Below are 12,931 nucleotides of genomic sequence, written 5' to 3'. Positions count from 1 at the left end.
ATACATTCATGCAGCTTGGAAATGCTAGAGATCTCCCCAAAAGTGTTTATTAGCGAAGGGTAAAAACCCCGTTAAACACTTCTTATTAGGGCTGGGCAACGGTCGGATTCGGACCGAATCCTCGGATGTGGGCGGGTAAAATTCCTCCATTTTATCAATCCATTTCCGACCGAATTTAAGCAACGGGTAATTCGGATTTGGGTTGAACGGTCTCGGGTTAGGAGGGTGGGTTATGCAGGTTTCAGAACAAACAAAAAATTGATTTTTTTTCAGAGGAAGCAGAGAAGAGGAGGAGGTCGGAGGTTCCTTCCTCATACGCAGTAACCAACAACAAAACTTCATTACGAAAGGGAAGGGAGTGTGGAAACCTCGACCAACAACTGAGCCTGGTGAGGGACATCGCGGGCGGAGAAAGAAGGGGATATGTCGCCGTCATCGTCGGATCGCGAGTCCTGGATTTTCTGTGCCTGTGGAGGATCTTGGATGACGACGGGAGGGGAAGGAGGTCGCGGCGGTTCCGGTGGGGTGATGACGGGAGGGGAAGGAGGATTAGGGTTTCCCTTGTGCTTGTTGTGTGGCTGTCGTCAGCTTTGGTTCTGAGAGAGAGAGAGAGCATTAAGGATTTAGGGTTGTTACTTTTTATTATCTATGTGCCTATGGGCTGGGCTTATGACCATTAAAAAAAAATTATATATGGGCTCGGTCGGGTCCGGTCATCGCTGGACCAGGGTTTCTTGGACCGAACTCGACCGGTTCAACCTGTTGAACCCGATTTTACAACCCGATGGCCCGTTCACCCGTTTTGGTCCGCCTGTTTGCTGCGGATTGGGCTCGGTTTGGACGGTTTCGGTCCGGGCCGGTTTTTTTGGCCAGCTCTACTTATAGATAAAAGATGCGCGCATTCATTCTCACGCATTTTTCTTTTTCATCCCATTTTCACTTATTTTTTCTTCCTATTTTTTTTTTCTTTTTTTTATTACATTATCTTTTATATCTCTCTTTTCTTCTTATCTCATTAGGTGGAGGTGAGATAAAAATGTGAAGATAAGTTTTTCCCTATGTTTAATCTTCTGTTGTTTAGTCAAAAAAAAGTCCTCAATATCTGTACGGGTCTCTTGCAGCAAGTTATTATATCTAATGATAATAAAGCTGGAACCTGTGACGCATGTTACTTACAATGTTGTGATGTGAGTAAGATATCCATAATGTGTCAATTCTTAGTAATTAGCATGACAGGGCTAGAATAGATACTAGAGCAATGAAAGGAATTGATCACGAATTGGTGCAACACTTCCATGTCAGGGACAGTTATATGCAGGTAGTAGCTATGTATTATTAAGAGAGGAAGTGTACATTTTATTTCCCTCTGGAAGAAAGCATGCATCTGTTAAAAAATGGAGAGGGAATAGATCGAGAGGACATTATTGTTACAAGCTAGCTTTCTTTTGTAGGCAAGGCACCTGACAGAAGTTCGTTGCATGTGAGGATTTTGGAAATCAGTCTGCATTTGATCTGTGTATTGATCATATCAGCATTGTTTCCTGTGAGAATTTGTATATATGCATGTGGATCTGTTATTCAGTACAGTTCCATATTTAAAACCCTGCCCAAGCAGCTGTATCTTCACAACAAATTTCTATTTCACAACAATAATGAAATATATAGTCCGGGGGCTCGCAAGTTAAACCGGTGAGGGACAAATATCAAAACTAGCTCATAATACGGGTACGAAAATCAAATTTAACCCTAATTTAATTATTGAATTAACTTTTATTGAAATGAATTTAACAAAAAATAAAAAACAAAAATTCATGGGTTAAGATGTTTTTTTTATAGGCGGTTTAAAATGTTTTTAGTCCCTCTAAAATCAGGATGGATTGAAATTGGTCCCTCCATCAATTTTTTTATAAATTTAAACTCCAATATTAATAAATTATATGTGAAATTAATCATCATCATTAGAGTTCAATATGTTATCCTAATTATCTATTGTGTAACCGTACCCTCTTATTATAATTAACTCACCGCAAAGTTATTGTTAAATGTTCTACACTAACTAATAAGCAAACATCATCGTAAGGTGATCAGTAAAATAGACATGAAGTACATAGAGGTGTCATACGGATATTTCACTATGTATACATAGGAAATCGGAATATATAGAAGTAGGCATAAAACCTCCGCCAAGAGCGATCTATTCTTAATTCCCTATACGCATTCTAAATTGTTGATTCCATAATTGATTTCCCTTGATTGGGTTAGTAGTGATATGATTAGCTACGCCATATAGAATTAAGCATATAAAAGAGAAACACAATCATCAATTATAAAACTTCAAATCATATCATATATCGCAACCTCGAGAGAGGACGTTTAGCCAAGAATCATATACATCAAATCAAGCACAAATTCTAATCCAGGCTACAACTAGGGTCGGAAAATGAAGCATAATGTATTAAAATAAATGTATTGGCTTTGAAAACCAGGAAGGAGATCAAACAAGAAACCGATCAAGTGTCTAGTCCATTTAAAGAAAAATTCAGAAGAGGTTATGAAAGTAACTTATAAATTATGAAAATTAAAATAAATGAACAAGAGAAGCATTTAGCTATGATAATAACTTCAAAATTATGAAAATCAATAAATAAAACAAACTTTAAGATATGAAAATAACTTACGAAAATGAAAGTAATCAAAGACTCTGGACCACATAAGCCCTTTTTTTTTTTGTCAAAACAACATAAGTCATTGTACCTTCTAGATTGACGCTAACTGTTGAACAATAAAACTTTCCTAAGCGTGGCCCATGACTGAATTAATCACGAGCTTGGCCCATCTCTTCTATCAAAGGCACTGTAGACTGATGATTCTACATAAACCATTGTCTATTGAGTATTGACAAAAAAACAAAAAACTATTGTCCAGAGGTAATTGACTACTTTGCCATAGAAAAAGGATTGGTTGGATTAACAATTGATGTGGAGTTTGGAAAATCTATGTTCAGTGTCCGTATACATAGATTTTACCTTTTTCATGAAAGCTAGTGTGCAATTGGAAGAATTTTAAACACCTCCAAAAGAGAATAATGGGGCAAGTAACAAAGGAGAAGGAGCCCATGATAAACAAGAAAAACCCATCTATGTTGACGGCTAAGATATTTCTAACGAAGTTAAAGAAAATAACATCATAAACAACCAAAACAAAGCTCTAATATTGATTAAGACCTTTGGAGCCAAGTAGCCTACACAATCTTAAGATCCTTCAAGTCCAAAAGAAACAACAAATAGCAGGATTACTATGCTACTTCATAGCTTACTGCGATGTACCACAAGCATTCAAGAGTGAAGTAGATTTAGATCAGAGGTGCCAACATGTAAGAACAATGACAGAATTTGCTGCAACAAGTTATACTAGAAAACTGGCAAAGTGGAGTTCAATCATCTCTAATAATATCCTCATATCCTACAACTTCTTAAATGTCATAATGGAAACAAGAGTCAACCGCAAAGAAAATCCAGATTCTGATAATTAAACCTACATCCATATTGCATTCTGACCTCCAACATCTCCAGTGAAATCCAAGCAAAAAAAAAAGGACGCGATATTTTACCCAACTCATCTAGTGGTCATACAAGAATGTCTAGTCAGCTGAGCAGTCGTAAGAAGATAAGTTTAGGGTATTGGAGACAAAGTAAGAGTGGACTAATTGAGAAAAAAGATGAATAGAATCATGGCTAAGATGGTTAGGTCATGTGAAAAGAAGACCAATAGAAACTCTAGTAAGAGTAGATTTGACGAAACTACAAAGGCTAGCTTGATAGCCTAATAATTAGAAGTAGAGGAAGACAAAGAAAACCTCCTAGTGAAACCATCAAAGAGAACAATAATACCATCCTTCAGGGATCCTACCTCTAAAATTCCAAGAAATTTCTATTGCTAATAGCACAAAATACCTTATGTGTATAATATTCATGTCCTCCTTACCTCTCTAACTTTGTTTTCAATGGCATAAAATTTGCCAAGATAACAAAGGTAAATAGCATCAATAGTATTTAAGCGTCAGCCATCCACAACCATCAAATATACCATGCTAGTACACAAACAGCTCACATGCTCAACAACTGAGCAAATGGAACACAAGACCGGCCAACTAATCACAAATTGCATTGAACCAAGCAGCAACATATAAAAGTAAATATAACTTTACAATTAGTAATCAAAGCAAAATTTAACAGACTTCAAAGACAAATGCACACTGGGGACACAATATATGTTCCATAGACCAATTTATGCCCTTGTGCTAAATACCCTTTGCAATATATCATGTATTTGAACATCTTGGATATGTGAAAGTGGTAAAAAATTAAATGTGTTCAATTAGTGTATTGGTTTTTTAAAAATGCATACATTCCTCCATATTTACCCTTTGTCATTTTCTCTCACTAATTAATGGTAAGTGGTCATCAAAACTTGGGAATTGAAAACATATAATTAATGTGGAGGGTAAAAATGGAAGAGTACAAAACCTTTTGTTAGATTATTGTAACTAGGTCTTATATTTAGGAACTTCAAAATTTTGAAACTAGGTCTTATATTTAGGAACGGAGGGAGTACTATAGTAGTCCTTATCATATTGTCAATATCTTGATCAGACATAGCAACAAGTTGAATATATATAGGAACCCTAAACTAACCAAAAATCCATAAAGATAATACAAGAGAACCAGATTTTGCCGCAAACATTGACAATATGCATATAGATAGATACACAGTAACTTAATAACATTTGAATAGTGAGCAAATTATTCACATTAGCAAATCAAAACAACCTAACCTGACCACTATACTCTAGAGAAAATAAAAGCTCCATCAAAACTAACTATGAATCATAAAAAAAAACCTCATTCAACTTTCTCAATCTTGACAAGGTACTACTATAACATTTCACACCACACAGAAATAGCACAACCACATGCATTACAATAAACCAGGGGCACAACCAAGGCACAAGATAATTCCATCAACTAAACAAAGTTAAAACAGGTTGCTATCGCTCGGTAAAAACATTTATAACTTAAAATCTATAAAAGAAAAGCAATAATAAAATCCAGAACTATGAAGTTTCTATAATACAAAATCAAACTCTGCTTACAATCACAATATCCAGCTGAAAATGGTGTTGAACTGCTGCTACCCATAAACTATACAGCACAGCAGCAAGGACTCACTTTGAGACCAAAAGTATTTCAGGTTTCTTGACTTTGGTAGGGGTGTTGGGATTTGTAGCTGCAGCGGCGACTTTCGCGGCGTCCCTGGCCCTGTTATCAAGCTGAATGAGACTCCTGGTGGCAAGAATAGCCTGAGGAACCAAATCATGAGAGGCCCTAGCATACAAGCACCTAACAGCAAAAGATGCAGCATCCTTAACCTCTTGAGGGTTCAATGGGGCAAACAAACAGTGCCCCAAGATCCTCAACGCCGGTTGCAGAATCTCCCAAGGCAAAGGGATCCTATCCCCTTTGGCCAACCCATCAGAATCATGAATCTGCACCTTCCCCATCATTTCTCCAACACTCTCAATCTCAATCTCACGGTCACAACCGCCATTGCTACCACCACCGTCACCGTCGTCGTCAAGGGTCAGAGTTAAAGTGTTGGATGGGACGCGATCGAGGTCTCTCCGGCAGGGGCAGTCCTGGCCGGCCCATCCGGCGAGGAAGCGGCAGAATTCGAGCTTGGACCAGGAGGGCATATGAGAGATCTGGGAGAAGTAGGACTGTAACGCGGCGCCGACAATGGAGGCGCGCTTGGTGGATTTCACGGCGAGGAGGGGTTCAAGCGGTGGTGAGATCACAGCGACGGAGGAGGGAGCGTTAGCGTTGGAGTTTTGGGGTTTACGGAGAGGGGAATGGTAGATGGAAGGGAGAGAGAGGTCGGGGACGGTGGCGATGAGGGGTTTGCCGTTGCGGGATTTGGTCTCGGCGGCGTAGAGAGCGAGGAGAACAGCTTCGAAGCCGGAGAGCGAAGGCGGATCATGGTGGTTGTTGTCGTCGTGGCGGTGGTGGAGGCGGGAGAGGTAGAGGCCGGAGAGAAGAGGGAGGAAGGAGAGGACAACGAGGCGGAGGTGGGGGTCAGAGGAGAGGAAGGTGTCGTAGAGCCAGTGGCAGAGGGGGTCGGATTGGGAGCCGGAGAGGGAGGAGGAGACGGCGGAGTAGGCGGCGAGGGAGGAGAGGAGGGAGAGAGCGGGGCGTTCGGAGTCGGCGAGGGAGGAGAGGGCGGAGGAGTGAGAGTTGGGGAGGATGGTGGCGAGGGAGTGGATGCGGGAACGGGCTTTGGAGACGGATTCCCACCATGAGTGCATTGGGTCGTCGGTTTTTTGAGGGTTTGGGGTTCCGGCGGCGCTCATGGAGGAGGAGTTTGATGACGACGGAGATGAGTTGTTGCGGTGGAATTCCATGCCGTGTTGCGGTTACTGTTGTGATTTTTATACTCCTCTTCTCCACAACACACACACTGTCCTCTCTCTCTCTCTCTCTCTCTCTCAAGGGTGAATTGAATTGCAAGGCATGTGTAGTCTAGATCATGAACATTTAATACCTAAGGCTAAGTTAGCCTAGGGATGGCACCCGCGCGTGACGATGGCTTTCGTCCCAACACCCCTCCTTTGTCACCGTCATTGTTTATGGCGGAGTGAATTTTGTCTTCTCTATACCCTTCGAGTCCTCTCGGAGACCATGAGTGAATTGTGAAAAAACACTCTTAAGCTTAATGCCTATGGATGGCACATGCGCGTGGCGGGGCGGCTGACGTCTCTGCACCCGTCCTCTATCTCTGTCATCTTCTGCGGCGGGGTGAATTTTCGTTTCATTCGTACTCTCTGTTTTCCGACAAGTTTCCGTTGAGACTCCGAGCGTGTCATTGAAATATAATAAAATTGAAATTAAATATATAATTCAATACAAGCGATAATGCAATTAAATCTAATTCAATTACAAAAGTTTAAATAACATTAAATGAAGTTAATCACATAATAAGTGAAGTTTACGAAACAAGCAATTTAAAATATAAAGCTAATCGTTCAACTAGAACGTATTGAATTTAACACTTAAAATATTTTCTCAGACATTCAACATATCCAAATTGTAAAGTTTTCATTACAAGTGAGCAATTTCTCGCATGAGGTATGTGGTTGGTTCCGATCAGTGTATACATCACAATGTAAGGATAGGTCACGTGAGGGATTAAAAAGGTTATAATCTCACTCTTTATTATCTAATAAATCAATAGCAAAGATTTGGAGTAAGTTTTTTAATTACTCCAAGAATCAATGGATAAGGGTGGGACATCGAGAGGCAGGAAAAATGATCTCTACCCTCGTCCTTAACTTTTTATTGAGATGATTTTTGACATCATTCTCATCCGCATAAAAAAAATTCTCAAGAGCCCTTAACAAGGCATCATTTAGGAATCCTCAACTTGGAAATCGAGATTGTTTCCATCTGCATAAGAAAACTTCTCAAAGCCCTTAACAAGGCATCCCTGAGGAATCCTCATCCCATAGCGAGTCTTGTTGTTTTTTTTTAAGTTGCTTACTCATCCATAACTCCAATACTAACCTAAACTCTACCTTAACAAAAATATAAACTAATAAGACTCGCTAAGGAAAGATAAATTTACAAAAATAAATATAAACAAAAATATACAATTTTTTTTGAAGTTCTTTATCCCTGATGCACCATCTTTCCTTGGTCGGCCTCTCCTCCGACACTCCATCCTTGGAACCTGTTCCGCAACTACCAGGCCCTCGCCCAAAACACTGCTAGCCATAGAAAGGGAAGGGCAAGGACAAGGGCACGGAACCCCCTCACAACCACCTCCAATAAAGCCAATAACAGCGAGCTCCATGCTCAGTTCGAGAAAGAGAACCTCGAAGGGGATCCTCCTGTTCTTATAACCCAAAAGGGCAGCGCCTCCCTTGCAACCAGTGGCAACAGTCTCATGGAGTTTTCCTTAAAAACCTTGAACAATATGGGATAACCTTCTAGAAACTTCCTCCACACTTCTCCAAACTCCTTAAAAATAAGCTCATTTCGAGCTCCCCACAAATATCAAGCATCATACCAAAAAACAAACACCAAGGAGATCCTTGATGAAAGAATTTAACCTTAGACAAATTTACCGGCAACCACGACTCTCTCTCTCTCTCTCTCTATATATATATATATATATATATATATATATATATATATATATATATAGGGGAAACTAGTTGTATTTCTGTAGTGTTTCTGATTCAGGTTATGGTTTTATTATGACTAGGATGAATAAGTAATTCCATCGAAGATGGATTCCCCCGTCGGTGGAGCTTAATTTAGATGGTTCCTTTAATCCTTTGACTAAGCATGCAACCTATGGAGGAGTTATTGAGAATCATGATGGAGCTTTTAGTTTGTTTTTCAGCAAAGCTTAGTGAATACTTGATTTTGCAGGCTAAGTTATGAGGGCATTTTACATGGTCTCAAATTAGCTTTTGACATGGGTTTTATTAATGTTTTTGTGGATTCAAACCTAGAAGTGGCTATAAGTCTATTAAACAAGAGATGCTTGGACTCTCACCCTCACCCTTGTTATGCTCTAGTGAAGGATATTAATAGACTACTCAATCAAAGTTTAATGGTTTATTGAAAGTATATATACCCAAAAGCAAACTCAATTCCATACACCTTTGCTAAGAATGAGTTTAATAAGTTTTCCCCTTTTAAGACTTTTGATTCTCTTCCTACTTTTAGCTCGGTTGCCTCTATGTTTGATGCATGTAACTCCCTCTAAACAAGACAAGGATTTATGGTCTTTTAGCCCCATATTATCATTATTCATTACAAAAATATAAATCATTTTTACTTAAAATTTCATAAATATTTTGATATTATAAGACATTTCTTCCCCCCTACCTAACCAAGCCTTTTATAGGGTTTAAAGCTTTTATCTTTTTTTTTTTCACCTAAAAAATTGTAAATGATGACAAGAGAAAAGTGAGCTAATTTAATTTTCTAGTTGAACAAACAACGTTGGAGACTCCGTCCATGAATGAATGCAAACCTTGTTACCTTCGCCAATGTAATGCCCCCATCTTAGATAACAATAAACCAATGTACCCACAAACTGCATTTACAACTACCCTTTTCAACAGTGTAGAGTGAAGACCCAAAGCTCTTCAACAATGGCCGCCACTGCATTCTCCAGCACCACCATCTTCCCCACCTCTCCCACTTTCCCTGCTTCCCATTCAGACCCCAAATCTTCATCTCTCAGATTCCCCACCTCAAGATCTCTGCCCCTTCTCGCCACCGCCAGCAAACGACGTGTCACAACATTTTGTTCATCAGAATCTGCTGATGTCCCAAAAGAACAAACCCCAATTGAATTAAGTATGTCACATGATTTCAGCTTCTTTTCACTTTCCCTTTTTCTCATGATCTGATGGTTTTGCTGTTGTTGCAGGGTATCCTGCATTTCCAACCGTATTGGACATCAACCAGATTCGTAATGTTCTGCCCCACAGGTAAAACTTTGGTTTTCTAGTGGATGTGACTGCTTTTTCTTTTACCCCATTTTTTTCTTTCTGAGTTTAAATTTTGTTGTTGTTTTGGTGTGGTGTCATTCAGGTTTCCATTTCTTCTGGTGGATAGAGTGATTGAATACAACCCTGGAGTTTCTGCTGTGGCCATAAAGAATGTGACAATCAATGATAACTTTTTTCCTGGGCATTTTCCTGAAAGGCCAATCATGCCTGGTGTTCTCATGGTTGAGGTAACTAAAGACTATAATGAGGCCATCCTTTTTAATGTTTCCTTTCCATTGTTGCGTGCGTTTGTGAATATTTGATTGTGTAAGTATACAATTCTTTGCCACATGGCCTGTGATAAGCTGTATTTTTTATTGGATTAAATGTCTGCTGCTTGAATGAGTGTGTTTCAGGCCTCAGGGTGGTTTTGTTTAGTTGTATAGAGTCCGTTTCGATGCAGATCAAAGAGCACTAATTCGAGCTTATGTGTTTTTTTTCTAGTAGATACACTCCAATAAGTGCTCTTTAGTGAGTATCCAAACGGGCTTATACTTGGATAAAGGAATTGACTAGGCTCTGCTGCTTCATTTGAAACTTTAAAAACACATTCTAGATCAGCTTTTTTTTATAGACAAGATCTCTTGAATTATTGAAATGTCGGTGTGATTGCTTGTATTGAAATTTTGAAGCAATAGCAAGCGATTTTTCAATTATGGTTTCCAACCAGTGGCTAAGAGACGGTTATCAACTTTTCAGAATGTCTGGTTGTGATTAAAAAAAAAATATGTGCTCTATATCTATATATAAAATGTTAGGGACATCTATAATAGATGTTCCTGCCTAACTTTTGTTGCTTATATATGCATGATTGCTTTTGTGGTAACTGTTTGTAGTAGCAATACTACAATTATAGGATGTAGTTTTTCTTTATCCCCTCATTTTTCAAGAACCAATTTTCTCAGTACTAGATTCTACAACATGTAGTAAGCTCATATTTTGTTGTTTTCTTTCCTTTGTTGAAAAAGTACCCCTAAACTGAGGTTGTTTGTATGGTGAGAAAGTAAGGGAATTTCCATCCTTGGATTTCTGTGTACAAAAATTGCAAATTGCAGTATACTTTAAACTAAATCAACTGTTGTTAGATATAGACTTACTTGCTGACTTTATAGGAGTCTTATGCATATGATTATGAAAATCAGCATAGGCATAAGTCTTTTCTTTCACCTGTTAAAGGCAGTACACTTCCTCTGTGGCATTTCCTATGTTGGAGTATCAAGTATGGCAGTTAAACATGTATCACATTCCCATGCCTTGGGCCCTCATCTTTTTACTGGTCAAAATCAAAACCTGGTTTATTCAACAAAATTATAGTGAAAACCATATTTTGCATGATGTATTCTTTGACATTTTTAGACGTTTGAAGAAGTATGGTAAGATCAACTAGAGGGCAAGATAGAACATAGAAGATTACAAATCATCGCGTTTGCTTAACTTCCCATACCCTTCTAGGTTTAAATATCATAAAATGAATGAAATTGCTATTTAAATTTGGAACGATGTGTCTGGACTCTGGACCACTCGTGCAAAATTTGGAGCTGGAGATTGATGCAGTTGTAATAAACTTAATGTTTATAGAATCTCAATTGGTAATGAATCAAATATATGTGTTCGGAGGTTTTTGCTTTCGATGTCAATTTTCCTTCATATTTTATTTACTTGTCTTTCATAAGCATAAAATAACCAGGGATGCCTGCCTTGGTGTCTAGCTTAGGTTTGTTTGAAGTGTGGGCTGATTTGAATGCAAGAAAACATCGGTAAGAGTCCAATATCTGTCTGGTCTCTTGAGCTAATATTGCGCCATCATCTTGATTGGACCATGTTACTTAGTTGCATTCAATTTCTCTGTAGAATAATAGGCTCATTTATATTCAATACCCTGCTGCTTATAAAAAGAGTTTGTGTTGAGACAGAAAACAAAGTTTCTGCAATTTTCTACATTAGCTGATAATTTTGAGTACCTTGTTTTGTGCAAAATGCAAATAAAGGCCCAGTTCACCAGCGTTTTATAAATAAAAAAATGTCTACAGTTTATATTATAACAATCTCATAGAAATGAAGGGAAAATCTTACAAGGTTTCTGTTGAATCTTCTCTTGAAGTGGTGATGAATGTGAGTGGGTCTTTTATGCAGGCAATGGCACAAGTCGGCGGTCTGGTTATGTTGACACCTGAAGTGGGAGGTTCTCGTGAGAATTTCTTCTTTGCAGGAATAGACAAAGTGCGATTTAGGAAGCCTGTGATTGCAGGAGACACCTTAGTCATGAGAATGACACTTATCAAACTGCAAAAGCGATTTGGAATTGCAAAGATGGAAGGGAAGGCATATGTTGGAGGTGAAGTTGTGTGTGAAGGGGAGTTTTTGATGGCTATTGGGTCTGGAAGCGAATAATTTGAAGGGGAAAAAAAGATTTTACTGCATTTCTTTTATGCTTCTAGCATTCTTTGTGTTGTTTAACCCTGTGTTATTTTTATGGACAAACATAGTGACAAATGTGACCTTATGTACTTCTCATACTAAGCTTTGTTGCCTAGAATTTATTAATGGCAATCCAAGCTTTCAATTTTTTCCAATGTTACATGAGTATGACAAGATAATTGAAACTTTGTATGAAATTGGCTACATGTGAACATGTCCAACATGAAATTTTCAAGTATCCTCATTCCCTTTAACCCCAAGTGGTTTGGGAATGAAAAATAGCATGCTTGATCTTAGCTAAATTTAGTCTTTCGAGCTTATCGCTATTTGGAATGTAAACTCCGTCCTTGATCTTGCTAGCAAATCCCAATGGGAAATTTCCCCTAGGGTAGCCTTGATCACTAATAGCTTCTCTCTATCTGCAACTCGCACCTCTTATAACATGTCCAGATCGGCTTCTCATTCTTAGAATCAATTCTAAAACTAAGATGCCACTGAAGATTCTTCGCATAATTGATTGTGATTTTAAAATCATATGTAAAATGGTTTCTTAATATGCATGCTCATGCTCCATAGTGAACACTAGAGGCAGAGTTTCTGGTGGAGCCTTTCCAAAAACCTCTATTTGCTCCCTGTCCCATACTGCAATTGATTCCTTCCATTTTGGCTAAAAGTCTCTCATTCTTGTAGAAAATGTTTCCATAATGGTTATAATTCCATTCTTTGATCATACTCTGAAAAGTCTCAACAGCTTGCTGCCATGCTATCACTCCATGCCTCTGTCACTACATTAGTAAAATATTTGCCCACAAACCGCGAGGCCATGAATTGAAATGGTTTGTCCAATGCTCTAGTATCAGATTCTCCATTCTTAACAAAAATGCGTTATGA

General features: G+C 38.6%; 2 protein-coding genes across 2 annotated transcripts; one reads left to right on the top strand and one right to left on the bottom strand.

Annotated features, from left to right (window-relative positions):
- Positions 1-4,960: 4,960 nt before the first annotated feature.
- Positions 4,961-6,576, bottom strand: LOC130712054 (uncharacterized). Its single transcript, XM_057561884.1, has one exon. The coding sequence runs from the start codon at positions 6,455-6,457 to the stop codon at positions 5,225-5,227; it is 1,233 nt and encodes a 410-aa protein (XP_057417867.1). The 5' UTR covers positions 6,458-6,576; the 3' UTR covers positions 4,961-5,224.
- Positions 6,577-9,084: 2,508 nt separating this feature from the next.
- LOC130714041 (uncharacterized) lies at positions 9,085-12,219 on the top strand. Its single transcript, XM_057563897.1, has 4 exons — positions 9,085-9,428; positions 9,502-9,562; positions 9,666-9,810; positions 11,756-12,219. Exons 1-4 carry the CDS (start codon positions 9,221-9,223, stop codon positions 12,011-12,013), a joined length of 672 nt encoding a protein of 223 aa, XP_057419880.1. The 5' UTR covers positions 9,085-9,220; the 3' UTR covers positions 12,014-12,219.
- Positions 12,220-12,931: the final 712 nt, after the last annotated feature.

Source organism: Lotus japonicus, chromosome 4 (assembly GCF_012489685.1).
Source record: "Lotus japonicus ecotype B-129 chromosome 4, LjGifu_v1.2".
Taxonomy (NCBI): Eukaryota; Viridiplantae; Streptophyta; class Magnoliopsida; order Fabales; family Fabaceae; genus Lotus; species Lotus japonicus.
The sequence above is the reverse complement of the archived record's forward strand: the minus strand, read 5'-3'. Positions and strand labels throughout refer to the sequence as shown.